Below are 17,191 nucleotides of genomic sequence, written 5' to 3'. Positions count from 1 at the left end.
AAACTTTTTACTAACAATGAAACAACATGAACAAGCATAACACAATCAAATGAAGTCTTCTGTTTAAAATAATAAAATACCATTTTATAACGACAAATAGAATGTATTACAGTTTTCTACCTTCAGATTCTTTTCTTCTGAACTTTATTTTAGCTGTTATAGAAACAATACAGGCCTTAACATTAAGAAAGTTTATTATCACTTTGCAATTAGAAGAAAAAAAAAAAATGAGCAGCAAAATGCTTGCTAATATTTTACATTATTTTGCTACATTTTTACATTATATGCTAAATGATTTTAGTAATTTTATTAGGATTAATGTTGAAAAGAAACACTTACCTTGATTTAAATTTTAGTTTTTTTAAAGGGAAATTTATTATCAAAATGTATCTTTTAATGGTATAAACACAAAGTTTATGTTATGGTTTAATACATATATAAACATAAACACACACAGACAAGCAAATGTTACACGATATTCAGTTATACAATAATTCTGTGGAAGAAACTCAATAAAACAGCATGACCTTGAATTATATATTTTTTACTAATAAAAAAACAGTATTTTGAACTATTTTGTAAAATTTACATATACCAGCTTACCTTAACTTTACACTACTTATTACAAACGTTTGCAAAATCCCATTTTAGAACATGTATTTTTTAACTAACGTTAGAAAAGTATACTGTCACTTTTTCATATTAAAATAATTAATTATGAATACTAAAATTTTACACTAACTTACCCTTCTTTCCTTATCATAAAATACTGACCATCAAAACTTTCTTTAAAATACACTAACTTTACCCTTCTTTCCCTATCATAAAATACTGACCATCACAACTTTCTTTAAAATACACTAACTTACCCTTCTTTCTCTCCGATTAACACCTGCTACCTGACCAGAGGCAAGGATCAGTTTGTTTGGATGAACTGCCAAGCTACAACACATCACAGTAAAACATAGAAATATTTCAAAATTTATGCTCTTTATAAGTTTTTCTACCTCATTATGTAAAAAATATCAGTGTAGTCACAAAATAGAAATCCCAAATACATATTTTGGTTTTATAAAACATTATGAATTACAAAATACATATAATAATCAATGGTAGTTTAAAAGAATCTCAGAATATTCTGTACATCATATTTTCAAAATATATTCAGTTTTATCACAAACAAAGTGATCAGTGATACATCATAAAATGCATAATGGAGATTCTAACCTATGATCATTTGTAACCAAAACTTTTATACAACACCACCAGGCATTTCATACAAAAAAAAACCAATGATGTTTAAGTTTTTCTGGCATAACATGTTTCACAAATGACAAATATTGTTTTGTTTTTTTAAGTTTGTGCAAAGCTACTCAAGGGCTACCTGCACTAGCCATCCCTAATTTAGCAGTGTAAGACTAGAGGGAAGGCAGCTAGTCGTCACCACCCACCGCCAACTCTTGGGCTACTCTTTTACCAACAAATAGTGGGATTGACCATCACATTATAACATACCCACAGTTGAAATGGCAAGCATGTTTGGTGGGACGGGTAAAATGACAAAAAACTTTACCATGATCTAAGCAGTGCTGACAAAGTTTATTAACAAAGTATTTCAGTTATTCAAGACATCACAAATTAAATAATCAATCAAAGTATTAGCTTCAGAATTTCTTAATTGTAATAGTCCCATTGCATCAATTAATTAGTGCACAAATGAAGCATCTTTATGTACATACTTTAACATTTCTTTTAACTTTACTCTTAATTTTATATAAAACAACAGGATATAAATAATGCAGTTATGTGTCGGGATTAATTGAATGTTTAAGAACAGGATACATACAAGGCAAAAACTTACAAAATATAGGACTATAAATTCATCATTTCATAAGGAAAAACGTAAAAATAATTTTAAACTAGACGATCTCTGTTAGGAACTTCCACCAACCATCAGCTAATTGAATTGATTTAGACATATACTAAAAGCATTCTGAAATGTACTTTATATCAATATATATTAGTTATAAGTATTATTTTGCATCATTCATTTCATTAGCTTTAAGAATTTAAAAATATTCTAGTTACCTAAGCTTGCCAAACACTGGAAGTTATCATTGGCCTTTATAACTGAAAATATTGATAACTACAGAGGCTCCCAAATAATGATGAATTTATTCTAATCATTACAAGTTTTTGTCTTTTTGTGAACTTTATTATGATGTTACAGACTATTAACTAGTATTTGTATAATAAAGGTGGTTAATAATTTAGAGTTATAGTAGTTAGCTTGTTCAATTGGAAGTTACGGATGCTCACCACTTCACATCATCAGTGTGACCTAAATAATGACGCTGGGTCTGTTCATCTACATTGTACAGAACAACAACAGCAGCTATAAAATACACCATCTCCCCTGTAGGCAGAAAGTGAAGGTTGGATCGGCAATCCCTTCCTCTGTAGCCATAACTGTGTTCCATGGGTCAAGGGTACTATAACAGTTCATCATATCTACTACAAGCATGTTCATAATAAAGGTTTGTCATATGCTAAAACAAAGTCACAGACAAAGTTATTTATAACAGCTTATGAAAACTTATCCATGAGGATCAATGGTTTAGCCAACAAAAATACTTCCAACACATTATCTTTACTTGATGTACAGAAAATGAAATGACTGAAGCTTGCACTATTGTCCTTTGCTGAAAAACAAATAGTTTTGTACTAGTGACAACAGAAAAGTGCTAGTTCTTAAAAAAAGAAACACCATTTGTTGGATCAATATGAGTGTGTAAGTATGAAAACAATGGGATTATATGTTTGTCTTGAAACAGATGGAATGCAACTTACCTGAATATAAATAAAACTGTTCAATATACTGTTTGTACTCACCCATTCCATATTTGCACAAAACTTACCTTTCAATTACTTGGTATATTTTCCGATGCCACAATTATTAAGGTATAATGTATAACCATAATAATTTCTAAAAACAATTTCTTATTATATCTTTCTAAGTACACCTAAACAATCAGCATAACATTAATAGGTATGTTAATTAATTCTTGTTATAAAGCATTACATCAGTGGATAAGTTTATTAACGCTTGATCACACAGTATCACATTAATAGAAACGTTCACTAATGTTTGTCACAAAGCACTACATCAGTAGACAGGTTAATCACCATTTGCCATAGAACATTACATCAGTAGACGGGTTCATCACCATTTGCCATAGAACATTACATCAGTGGATAGGTTTATTAACACTTGATCACACAGTATTACATTAATAGAAAAGTTCACTAATGTTTGTCACAAAGCACTACATCAGTAGACAGGTTCATCATTACTTGCCATAGAACATTACATCAGTAGACGGGTTCATCACCATTTGTCATAGAACATTACTAAAATTATTGTTCTTGAAGTATAGAGCAATAAATCAAAAAGTAAAGCAAATAATTATCTCTTCTCGTTCTGACCTTTAAACTTCGTTGCTGCTGGACACAGGCTGCTAAGCCTTTTAAAATATTGCATGTGGAGGATTTCAAACAAATTTTTTTTAAGTTTTATAAATACAGTTGAATAAAGAAAAAATAATAAATAACTATACTGATACCACAGAATTCCACTGTAATTTATTACGCTTAATAACTAGTATGTATTTATACTTTAAAATATATGAAACTTAAAGCAGACTAACAACACAACTTGCCTTCTTAAAATTTTGGTTTGAAAGAACATGGAAGTCTTTTCACAAATTAAAATGGCTGAGAAAACCATGAGAAAAACATTCTAAGCTGTTCACTGGTTATTTCATCATATATTGAAGTAAATGTATATAAAGGTTCATTTTTGAATTGGAAAGAGGTTTGATTCAGTACATAAGCTATATCTTAGCAAAATAAAAAGATAGGTTCTTGTTTTATATTCTAGCTTGTTCATATTAGTAATTTGAGTTCCAAACTTAGTAACGTAAAGTCATAAAATAGTAGTTCAACAAACGTGATGACCCACAACCAATTGTGAAAGGGTTAATAGAAAAGTCTACTAATACTCATCATAAAGCAGGTCATCAATATTTTTTCACAAAGTACTGGTTATAAACAAGTTCACTGCTGCTGGTCATAGAGCATTAAAACAGTAGACTAGCTCAAAATTAATCATGAAATATATCATCAACTGAAAGGTTTATTACTGCTTGTCATATGTCATTAAATTAGTGGACCAGTTCAATGCTGTTTGTCATGAAGTATTACACCTCAGTAGAAATGTTAAAGGTGTATTATTGTTTGTAACAAAGCATTTCATCCACAAACATATTCATAATTATTTATAACAAATATTAGTTATTCAAAATATTAAGTCTTCAACTGCTGACTCAGATGTTCAAGGAGTAATATATCAAAGTACAAGCTCATAAAATACTTAGTTTGGTAAGATCTAACAAACAAACACCAATCAGTGATAAGACATGTTTCATTAACTGTACAATTTAGCTAACATGGCAACTACACATCACCTACCTAATTCTTTGTAAGAAAACATGTTCCTACAAATAGTCTACTTCTCACTTCAACACAGATGAACTTGACCTGTTGACTGTTCTGGTTTAAATTCCAAATTATCAATTTATTTTTTTGCCATTTTCTATTAATTCTGTCCATTAACTGAGCTTATTAGAATAATTCAGTCTGACAAACATAGTTTCAACTCAATCAACTCCAATTACATATCTCTGCTACTGACAAAATTTACAAACAAATATCTATAGTATTATCAACACAATAATATTAAACTGAATTCTCTAAACAACCTTTTGAATTAAACAGTTGTTCTTTTGTTTGTTTTTTATCTAAAGCAGCATTTATCATGTTACTATATATATATATAAACATGTTAGTGAAGGTTTAAGAGCTGCTATATGCATATTTTATACCTGCTTAAGTACATTCTACTGAAAATTATTTATTACTGAACTTAAATATTTCAATACAGATATTTGTGGAGGCAGAGTTCAAAGATATATAAAAGGTAAAGGAAACTAAATGTGCTAGTATCAAAAGGATACACCCACTCTAAACAGAGTCGTTCCAGGGGAGCATTGTTCACTTTACTTGGAGTGTAATTCTGTAGGTAATCAGATGGGATGTGCATTACAATTGGCCGGCCTCGCAGATACATTTTTAGTATTCCTTCCTCTGTAATCAAACAAGTTTTAAGCAACAGAAATTAAAAAAAAATGCCTCTACACCATCATAAGGTCTGAAAATAAAAAGAATGGATAAAATGACAAAATGGAAAAAAAAAGGAATTATGTAGTTGTTTCTTAATCAGATAACCTCAACCAAGGCCTGAAAAATTGTTCGATCAAAACAGTTACCATATAACACTTTATCTTTACAGTGATTTTTAACCATTTATTTTTATCTTAAGAAAGATTTAAACACTTCAATACAAACAGTATCCCAGCTCAAGAATTTAATTGGTAAATACTTGTTTTCAGAAAGAAAACTTAAAACTGTGTTACAAATGAAAGATGATAAAATAAATAATAAACAGAATATAATAACAAGCTCTTTGTTGGATATCAGGTATTATAGCAAATTAAAACTTTATAATTACACACAACAATCTTCTGAAAAAAATACTTTAATGTGATATTATCAACACATTTTCTTTCATCCTGTTGTAACTGGCTAGCAAAGCATAAACTATGAATGAATATATTAATTTTCTTTAAATAATGTAGCTGACTTCATTTTTAAAAATTACCTTCTCTAAAAATAAGTTTTTCACATTATCTAAATCACAAACTTTGAAAACCAACATTCAAAACTTACCAGAATTTAAGTTAATTTCTTTTGTGCTGAAAAAAAAAAGCATACCAATGATTAACATTTGTTTTGTGTGAATAATGAATAGTATTTTAAAGTATATTTCACAGTATTATTTCTGCCTGATAACAAATATGGATATATACAAATGATTTTAAAATATATCTTATAATATTATTTCCCTATGATTTAATAAGATAACAATACTATGGTTACCTATTTATTACTTGTTAAATCAGGAAAACATCCACATGAGAATAATTGACAAACAACAATTCTTTAAACCTCAGATTTAAAACAGATTAAAATACTAACTGAAAATGGGTACAAAAAATAAAATGATAAAATCCACTTATTTGGTAGGTAAGTTAAAGAGAATATTAAACTTATATAGATGCAGTATCCATATATACCTAACAACCGTAACAGTACAATATTAAAGAAAATATCTAGCACATGAAAGAGATATATCAGTAAGTATAAGTTATAATCAACTCAATTACTATTAAGCTATATTTATAAACCAATTTACATACAGGAAACTTCTAGTAGTGAATACTTTAATGAAACCTTGATATAATGAGCCAAAGTTCACATTAACAGTCAAGGAAGGTATGGAATAAAGTAAGAAAAAATACATGTTCTACACTTTAGTATCTTCATATGACTATAATAATCTATAGATAAGAATATAATATTATGGTAGAAATTTTTACACAACAAATATGAAAACTCTTTCTCTCAGGACTGATAAGAAAGTACATAATGATACACATACTGGTCACTATAGCTGTGAAAGATACATCCTAATATTACAGTATGATAGTGACATACATTAAAAACCATGCATTTTCTGGAAATACCAAACAAAATAATTTATATATATACTAAAGCATCTGCATTATAAAGGTAATTTTTTTTCTCTTGCACACAAGAAGTCTAAACTAATAAACCATTGTGTAGATAATTTATTTTAAGAATTAGGTTACAGAATAGCTGGATGGAAAAACTTTGGTTAAAAACATTAGCTAAACAAAACTTTATACATGAAAATACCATTAAATACCACAATTATAAATATCATAAAGCACAACAAATATAAATACCATGAGGTACAACAATTATAAATACCATGAAATACTACAATTATAAATACCATGAGGTACAACAAATATAAATACCATGAAGTACTACAACTCTAAATACAATGAAGTACTGCAATTATAAATACCATAAAATACTACAGTTATAAAAACCACCAAATATTACAATTACAAATACCATGAAGAGCTACAACTATAAATACCATGAAATACTACAGTTATAAAAACCACAAAATATTACAACTACAAATTCCATGAAATACTACAACTATAAATACCATGAAATACTACAGTTATAAAAACCACCAAATATTACAACTACAAATTCCATGAAATACTACAACTATAAATACCATGAAATACTACAGTTATAAAAACTACGAAATATTACAACTATAAATACCATAGTGATATTTGTCTTTACAAGTTTAACACTTCACTTTCCCCTTATTTCAGGAGTTTCAATCCTTGCAGCTGCCATACAACAAAATTTAAATTAAACAAAATTAAAAATTACACAATAATAATACATCCAAATATACATGTTCACATAATCAGATTAGTTTACTCAATTATTTAAACAACAATAACATAAAAAATAATCAGTTCTGAGTTTTACTTATAACAACTTCATGTTAATTATCAGCAAAGTGCCATTTTAAATTTATCTTAAACACTAGAGTAACAAAATGTGTTATCCAACAGAGCTTATCAACACCACCCCAACAATAACACAATGATGTTATAAATTTAAGCAATTTAAACTTTGGCTTCCATAATTCTACTGCAGAAATATCTTGCTAATTGTTAGTTACATTAGCACCACCACAACAGAAACAAAAACATTTTAAAGCAAGTTAAGCTTCTTCAGTTTTATCATAAAAAACTTTTAACACTGAGTTATTACATTACCACCACCAACAGTCCAAAATTATGAACAAAATTTTAAAAAAGTTCAGCTATGGTACCAGCACAAAACATTTTCACAATAAACACATCTGGAACTTTGCAGCTAACACTACTTGCAAAAGTGCTTGCAGACCAGCAATAGTAAGTAACACAGTTTTTATTGACAAAATCACTATTACCATGAACCCAAAAGAACTATTTCAAATCATACATTCTTAAATATTTGGTTGCAACAGTCACAGAAGTTATTTAATGTTGTAGAACACCACACCACAAGTTAAAGCAAATTTCAACCTAATAATTATACAGTGTTAGCTGTAAAACAGTCAAATACATTTGTTTGTGATATGAGACCACCACCACCATTAACATAAAATTAATTATTTTCTGCCAAAGCATTTACTATCTACAAAGTTTGCTAGCAAAAGTAAACCACCATCACCACTAACTTTCATAAAATATTCCTAAGCTAATAGATATTGTTGTTTAAGCTTCACCACCACCATTAATCCACAAATATTCTAAAAACAAGCCTGAAATATTAAGTTCAACACATGCCAGAAAGCTTCCTAAAAATCACCATCACCATTTAAACACATTCTAGAAACAAGCCTGAAATGTTAAATTCAAAACTGTTAGAAAGCTTGCTAACCAACAAAGATCACCACCACCATTATTTACATACAAACATTCTAGAAACAAGCCTGAAACATTAAATTCAACACTATTGGAAAATTTGCTCCCAACAAAGATCTCCACTACCATAAACAGAAATACCACTGCTTTATACAGCAGTCAACATTACCCGTGCTTGGGCAGCAAAACAGATGGTGTTTGGACATGCAGATTTAAAAGAGATCCTGTGGTCACATGTCTAGGAAGGGAAAAAGTACAGTGTTCTTTCAAAAAACTATTCTATCATACATACATAGCATGCAATTACATAACAAGGTACTATTTATCCATTTAAATGTTTCTTATTCACTGAAAAAAAACAACAAACACTACTACATAATTACAAAAAACAACAACAAAAATAACTACCCATCCATCTTCAGTAACTTTTGACTGTCAATGAAAATATATTGCTTACAGTCTCCTGGGGATTTTGAAACATTAAGAATAAAATATTGCATATAAATTATATATCAGTTAGATAATTCGGAGACTAAAATATGGTTGAACATATAGACTTATATATTTCTAAAGTGAAACATTTTAATAACTCCTTGATTTTCATGAATTAATGTCCAGAAACAAAATGTAATTTCTCAAATTACATTATCAAAATGAGCTAACTTAATGTGTAAAATTGCTTCTTCTTAAGATAATTTGTGAGTCGATGTCCAAAAACAAAGAAATTAAGTTCACAAAAAAACAGAAGTACAAAATGTGAATATTGGCTCACAGCTTCAAAAGTCTTTCCATTTTAAACAAGAGCAACAAACACTCACATTAATACTGAGAGTTTAGGTTAAAAAAACAAAAAACAACTTTATAGACCTTGAACGACATCCAATTGGTGAACCAATTTCCTGACTTCCTGATAACCTTTTCATAGCCAAAAGGTTAGAAGTGGATGCTGAATAGCTGCGATTAGGAGAGGGTGTATGTTGTGGAGAGGGTGTTGGCCTAACAGAATTCTGAAGGGTAGCTGAGGAAGAGCTAGAAGAAAGAGAATTTGAACTCTGTCCTCCTTCACTGTGTAAAGAGCCTGTGGAGCCTGCAAAATGATACGACAGTCTTTTCGGCATGTACGACGTTCGAGTAGGGTTCTTCTCTTCTTTGTTGGCTGTGGAGTGGTGATTAGATTTTGGATCTGATAATCTTCCTCCATGATTTTTAGTATCAGTGGTTGACAATGAATGCTGCCTATTATTTCTTTGTTGAAAGGAAAGTGCATGCTGGGACCTCTCTGTCCTGTTCCCATCAAGCACTTCATGTACATTGTTGGCTGGAGTTCTGTAACTAGGGCGTGATGAGGAAATCATCTCTTTGGGAGTGGAGATGCTATTGTTTGTAATAACAACAGCTACAAGGGAGAGAAAGATACTGTTGGTAATATATATATATATAAACATTTATATTACCTTTGATGTTTATATTTAAAAATCAGACATATTTTAGAATAGCACAACTATATCTACCTTAACAAGGTAGTAGTGACATCTACTCTAGTGGTACAGAACTAAATATCACTGTATTTCCTGAAAAAAAGAAACAGAAAAAAAAGACAACAACAAATAATCATATAACAACTGATAAAAGTGAACAAAGTTTCAAAGTCATAATATTTTCTTGTTTACAAAAACTCACATTATATGTGGGATAATAGTTTAAAACAGATAATTATTTTTAGTTTACTTATTTCTGAATGTTAATAAATCAGGATACATACTTACGATTTTATAAAACTGAATAGCACCAAGTGGTATATAAACATCTTTCAGCCTCAGGTCGCACACAATACTTTGTACCAAACATATTTCACTAACTAAATGAGCGAATTTTATTCAAGGGGCTAACTTTGAATTTTTTACACTTTATCCAACATAAAGAACTGATGTAATTATATTTATACATAAGCAAACACAAGCATCAAAATAAATCAAGTTAATTCAAATTTATTAAAGAAATACAGAACATTAAGCAAGCTTATACTTCCTAGTGTACGTAAAGTGTAAATTATGTATATCTTTTCTAACCTCTTCCCTCAATTTGGTTCACCCGTCGAAGTACATCAGCTATTGTACTCTTTAGGCAGTCTATTTCATCAGCTTGATCTTGAACCTTCTTCTCTAATTCAATTATCCTGCTTTCTAATGGATCTGCTCCATTAGTAAATATATACTCTGAAATGTATCAACAAGTACATATCAGAAATATCACCGAGATGCTACGATGCTAAGAGAAATGTTACACTGTTATTCACACAATACCTCTCGCTACGTGAACTACAACTTACACACAGCAACCAACTGTAAACTACTGCAACTGAGTTGCTGTGCAAAAGTTCTGAAACCTACAGACAAGTTTATAAAGTATACTAGTGCGATACAAGCTGTGAAAATTTTGAGGCAATTTTCAATAAAAGTGTAACCTTCTCCAGAAAAAAATTAATAATTTAATCATTCTGGTAACCACAGAAAAACATTAATAACTCATTCTGATAACTGCAGAAAGAGATAAATACTTCAATCATTCTGATATTCAAAGAAAAACATTAACATCTGTTTTTTATCCATAATTTTACATTTACACTTTCATGTGAACCACATGGAATACTCATAGCAACTACATAAGTGGGTTAACGAGCAATATATTTCCTGTCAAAAATACTCCAGTAATTAACACAAACAACCACACACACACATACATACACAGCTTATTTTTGCTACTCTACTATACTGTTCTAGATGTTACATATAAAGCAATTAATGTAGCTAAAAGATATGACTGATTCCTCCTTCAGTATATATTAAACAATATTTGCTGCCCTTTCTTTTAAAAATGAGTGTCATTACAGTTGAACAGACAGGTCAAACTTTGATTCTCAGAGCAAACACTTTAGCTTGATACAGTGGCTAAGTATGAGGCCCCCCCCTCACAAAGCTTATGTTTCATAAAAACATAGGTGTAATATCTACAGGACTGGCAAGCCTATGTATCAATGCATCATTTTCTCTATCAGAAAATTAATGCTTCTTACACAGACTCAAAAGACAGAGCTAAGTTCTTATTGTACGAGCTGGTTGATTTCTTTTATAATAACCAAAACTGTAGTAAATGTAACTACAGCCATTACTCTCCTGACCCAGTGGCTGTTAATCTTCATTTCCTGCTAGGGTGACATGTTCTGAATACACTACAATAGGCTCTTAACAGTTCCTTAATGGTAATAGCCATAAACCTTCTACATTTATCGATGTCAAACATTCACTTTATGTGTCTTTATACCAAACCCACATACACTATACAAAACTGGTGTACCAGTTAACACCAAGTAAACAACAAACATTACCATACTGTGTAAACTTAATAGTCTCATTTAAATACAATCAGAAGGTAATAGTTATCAGTTTTAGGTCCCACTAACTTTTCAAATATAAATCAATTTATAAAATGCCTTCCTGCTGCCAGATGAAGAAATGCCTATGAACTCAAATACACTTGAAAATGTACATTTTCTATGTAAATACTGCAAAGGAAATAAAACACAAGTTTCTAAAACACAACTTTTTCCAATAAAAAAACATGTAAAACAGATTGAAAATGTATCTGAATAAAAGATGAAAATAGATTCTTTTGATGAGATATTTTGAGCCAAGTGGAACCTTTCCAATACAACACCCATCCTATTAACAATAAAACAAAATTGAATCTGCTATTTGGCACATGATAGACACAACCTATAGCTATAACAACTTATGTAATTTCAAACACTTTGGCACATAAAATATACTTCAGGATATAACACACAAAGAAATTTCATCTTTAACATGTTAAATGTACATCTGTAAAATAACCTTGAAATAAAAGCTACAAAACACTTTGTATCCACATGAAAAGCTTAAAGGTTCCTAACATTCCAGTTAAACAACATATCAATAGTTATGCATTAATACATATTTAGTAATATATGTAAGTATATAACTGTGGTACACATAAGTATATATCAATAGTGCATGTAATATACATTAATGGTAAGTGTAAGTATATATTACTGGTAAAATTACAGTTGTTTGTCATTTGTTTGTATTTACACAAGTACTACAACATAACTTACTCCTTCACTTGTGACACATCTCAGTCTACGTTTAAGTGTCAAGATTTTATAGATTATCACAAGTAGTTAAGCATATGCCTGACCAATCAGAAGATTTAGTTAGCCAGTATTTGGCAAAACTTGTTGTGTGTGTATAGAAATCAATGTATCACAACTGTGTTTTGTTTCTCACTGGAAATGTTAAACTATCACCACTACCAGAACAACTGTAAGTCAAAGTCTAAACTTCACACAAGACTACAACATGAGTAAACAATTACTACAATCAATACAATATTACTGCTACATGAAGTAATATAAATATTTATAACAAACCAGAATCATTGGTAGTTGAAAGTCATTGCTGACGGTAGTTACAAGCTTTGCAACTCTGATGTGTGACTTTTTATTTTACGTACCTGTACAACTAGTTAATGTGAGGTACTTAAACTTTAGCTATGAAACATCAAAAGATTTTAATAATGTATAAATTCATATAAAAGATTTAAATAGAATTAAATAGGTCAATGACTCGTAACAAGTGAAAAACACAGGGAAGTTGGACAGTGTCACGTTGCCAAAGACACCATAAACAACAGGGGGTAAACCTAGAAAAAAAAAAGATATCTCAAATGGTGATGTCGCTCACAGATCAGAAATATCTGACATTCTCCTAAACAAATCCAGGCATATGGAAAACGTCTGGTCTGTATATTATCCTAAATAAATTCAACTGTACCCGGGGAAGTGAGATAAGCCTAACTTAAGAATACAAAAATCTAGATAACTTAGGTAATGCACATTTGAATTCAATACCCTCCTAGACAAAGCCAGGAAAATGAGATGCATCTAGCTTTAAACATTTTTGAAAACAAAAAGCACAATGAGCGTCATTTTCAAACAGTAGAAAACGATTTTTTTCTAATGTGTTTGTATATGTACACACACGAAAATGATTCCCTCTAAACACCAACGTGATATTTTACCTTAAGAGTTGCAACTGTTGCTGTGAACATACACTGAGATGTTATGATGTCAGCTTTTATGATAAAGTATTTTATTTACATGCAAAGCCTGCACCAGATAACACCTGCAATCTCCTAACTGAAAATGTAACATTACTATATTTCGGATTATATCTTGGTTGGATTTTACGCCAAGCCACTCGAATGATAGCTATCTGAACTAGAATTCCTAATTTTAAGTTAACAAACGAAAGAGAAGTCAGCTACTTAACACCAACTACCACCAATTCGTGAGCTAATATAATCGAGTTGTGTGATTTGACCGTCACTCTTATAACGTGCCAACTTCGTTATTTCGTTAGTGAGGAGTGAATCAGGAAGACTCGGGTCCATCAGCTGGAAGGCTAACCAATGAAACACGGTCGGTCTGCGTAAGGCTTAAAAAGGTTACATGGAGGTGTCAAAACAAATTTTCCAGTATTTATATTAATACCCTATTCAAAATTTTTATTTTTCACGTGTGTTACGGATTTGGCGTACGTGTTTGAAAAATCCATTACTTTAGCGCTTTATCTTTCTAATTAACAAACGCTATCCGATACCGTCTTATCTCGTTCAACATTGAAATCTGTCATCTGAACTTATGAATTTTCTTATCAAAAGGTCAATGGAATGAGCAACGGATTCAAACTTAACCTTTAGTTATGACTTTCAATCACAACAAGTACCGCAGATGTTTATTTTTCACAAACATTATTTGTTTAAGCTTATTGCAGATGTTTAGCTTATTGCAGATTTTTATTTTCACAAACATTCTGTTTAAGCTTATTGCAGATTTTTATTGTTCACAAACATTCTGTTTAAGCTTATTGCAGATTTTTATTGTTCACAAACATTATCCGTTTAAGCTTATTGCAGATTTTTATTGTTCACAAACATTATCCGTTTAAGCTTATTGCAGATTTTTATTGTTCACAAACATTATCTGTTTAAGCTTTGATATTTAACAATACATCAAATGGCAAACCTATCAACCAAATTTAGTGCTCAATAAAGAAACATATAAACTCGTTAAGAAAATATATATTTATATATTTGTGTTTACTGCAATACATACCGCTTCAGTTATATATGGTACTAGTACCACAAGTTGTAACTTTTGAGTTCTCTTCAAGAACTTAGTCTTCTGCTGTACAACGTCGTCTTATAATTTAATTCTAAGGTCTTGCTGACAACACATCGAAAATTGTAGGATCCGTTTTAAACGTACAAAATTCGTATTTGTAATTTTAGCAAACGTTCCTAAGTTTCAAAACTACTGACAGTGAGAAGTACCATACCATACACCAACGATGCTAGAGATTACTTGTCACTCTTATAACGCGACAAGTTTATAAAGCGCATGCATCAATTACCGTTTTAAAGCACAAGTGTAGTTAGTGCTAGCACTGTTGTCCGTTTAGCGTCTCGAACGCGATAAATCACGCAGGGAAAGTTTTGAGCCTTTAGTGTTTTATACATTACTAAATTACCAAATATCACGTATTATGAACGCCGTATGTTTATACGATGTACTCTCAGCGAGGCACATGTATTGCAGTACAATGAGTAACTTTCTATTACAACACCTTTCCTTTAAGGTTTAAAAATACTGTACAGAATAGGGAAGTCAAGTTTGCATAACGCCATTTCGCAGCAACATACAGAACTAGCTTTATTATTTGATATTCAGGCGTAAATTGCAAATAATTACGTGATTATTAACCAGGAAACTAAGCAGACTTTGTGACGGGCACGGTAAAATTACCTCGCCTCAGGGTGTTTCACACAATGTATAGGTCCATAAACTAGAAAATTCAGAGAAATGAATGCACGAAATTTCTTGCCAATATAACAAATTGGTAGCAATGGAAAAGTAAGAGTGAAAAATGTATATTACAGAAATTGTGTGAACTTTACAAGATAAAAAGTCTCAGTCCTAAATGCTGTTTCTTGGAGAGTCCTTGGTAAGAAACCATGAATAAAACTATTTAAATGCTGTCACTGGAACAATTCTTAACGACTTGTAGTTTTGGTTTGTTTGTATTGATTGATACAGAACCTTGAAAATAAATATTATTGTGGAATGTACTTGTAAAGTAACATTTCTTATTAATAAAATGACTGAACCCACGACCGATCATTAAACTTCTACCGTTTGTTTTTCGTGTGGTAAATGGTGTGAATGTACATATTTAAAAAGAGAGACTCTGACCTTTTAAACCCAAAATAAATATGGTTCTTGCCCAACACCAAGGATATCAATCTGTTGTTTTTGATTAAAATCAGCTGTTTACCATTTATTAGTTGTGGTGCTAAAAGTAGATGGATGTTTGTACACCACACTGTGTCACCGCGAGATCTCTCCGAACCTTTGATTAAGTGGACAAGTTTGTTTTTTGAATTTCGCGCAAAGCTACACGAGAGCTATCTGCGCTAGCCATCCTTAATTTAGCAGTATAAGACTAGAGGGAAGGCAGCTAATCATCATCACCCACCGCCAACTCTTGGGTTACTCTTTTACCAACGAATAATGAGATTGGCCGTAACATTATAACGCCTCCACGGCTGAAGGGGCAAGCATGTTTGGTGCGACTCTCGGATTACGAGCCAAACACCTTATCCCAGCTGGCCATGCCGGGCTAAGAGGACAAAAACAAGTGATTTGAGTATAGTTCTCTTACGTTGTCATCAAGAATAATGTTTCCAATGCATTCAGGTAGCTTCTGTAGCATTTTTCTTCAATGGAATTAAATAAATAAAGCCACAAAATTCAGATCTAGTCTTGGTACTACGATGTCAAAGAATGTGTAATAAAATTCACAATTAAGTTTTACTAAAGAAATCACAATATTCATTAACGGTCATTGAGAACCTAGTTTAAAGAAAAAGAAACACATCTAATACGCGAGTTATGAGTAGGTTTTTCTTAATATACTCTTCAAAAAAAGAAACGCAAGAGGCAAAATATAAGACAAATTGTTAACAAGTTTATTCCGGGTATTTCTGTATGACATGTGTGAAACTTTGCACATTTACTGCTGAACATCCAAAGTCTGCAAAGCCGAAGTCCACGCTCACAAGGTGAAGTTTAACGTCACTCAACGTCAATAACGAGTATGCCCCCCGTGAGCATCAATAACTGCTTGGCATCTCCTGCCCATGGAAGCGATGAGATGACAAATCACATCCTGTGGAATAGCTGTCCATTCAGCCTGCAAAGCTGCTGCAAGCTGAGGTAGAGTCTGCGGTTGAGGTTGTCGCCGTCGCAGACGTCGGTCCAACTCGTCCCAAAGATGTTCGATGGGGTTTAAATCTGGTGATCTGGAGAGCCAGGGAAGAATGTTGATGTTGTGGTGTCTAAAGAAGACAGTGGTGAGTCGGGCTGTGTGAGGACGAGCGTTGTCATGTTGAAAAACGTCGTTGACGTTCACCATGATGGGTTGCACATGGGGCCTAAGAATCTCGTCGACGGTTGCGTACGGTCTGATCGGAAATCCTACGCAGCCCTGGTATGGTTGAGGCAGTAGACGTCGCAGGGGTGGTCCTATCCTGAAGGTGACGTAACC

General features: G+C 31.5%; 1 protein-coding gene across 6 annotated transcripts in view; it reads right to left on the bottom strand.

Moving 5' to 3' along the window:
• The window catches only part of LOC143228823 (echinoderm microtubule-associated protein-like 2), a 58,531-nt gene that overhangs the window by 26,124 nt on the left and 15,216 nt on the right, over nucleotides 1-17,191 (bottom strand). For 4 of the 6 annotated variants that reach the window (XM_076460214.1, XM_076460230.1, XM_076460235.1 and 1 more), the window contains exons 2-8: nucleotides 10,559-10,705; nucleotides 9,357-9,885; nucleotides 8,659-8,727; nucleotides 5,848-5,873; nucleotides 5,076-5,205; nucleotides 2,320-2,469; nucleotides 870-942 (exon numbers count right to left, since the gene is read on the bottom strand). In XM_076460214.1, coding sequence (XP_076316329.1) covers nucleotides 870-942; nucleotides 2,320-2,469; nucleotides 5,076-5,205; nucleotides 5,848-5,873; nucleotides 8,659-8,727; nucleotides 9,357-9,885; nucleotides 10,559-10,705 — 1,124 coding nt within the window. Of the gene's footprint in view, nucleotides 1-869; nucleotides 943-2,319; nucleotides 2,470-5,075; nucleotides 5,206-5,847; nucleotides 5,874-8,658; nucleotides 8,728-9,356; nucleotides 9,886-10,558; nucleotides 10,706-14,700; nucleotides 15,222-17,191 lie in introns of those variants that run through there. The other 2 variants (XM_076460223.1, XM_076460208.1) reach the window with 2 other exon arrangements.

This window comes from Tachypleus tridentatus, chromosome 1 (assembly GCF_004210375.1).
Source record: "Tachypleus tridentatus isolate NWPU-2018 chromosome 1, ASM421037v1, whole genome shotgun sequence".
In the NCBI taxonomy this organism is placed as follows: domain Eukaryota; kingdom Metazoa; phylum Arthropoda; class Merostomata; order Xiphosura; family Limulidae; genus Tachypleus; species Tachypleus tridentatus.
The sequence above is the reverse complement of the archived record's forward strand: the minus strand, read 5'-3'. Positions and strand labels throughout refer to the sequence as shown.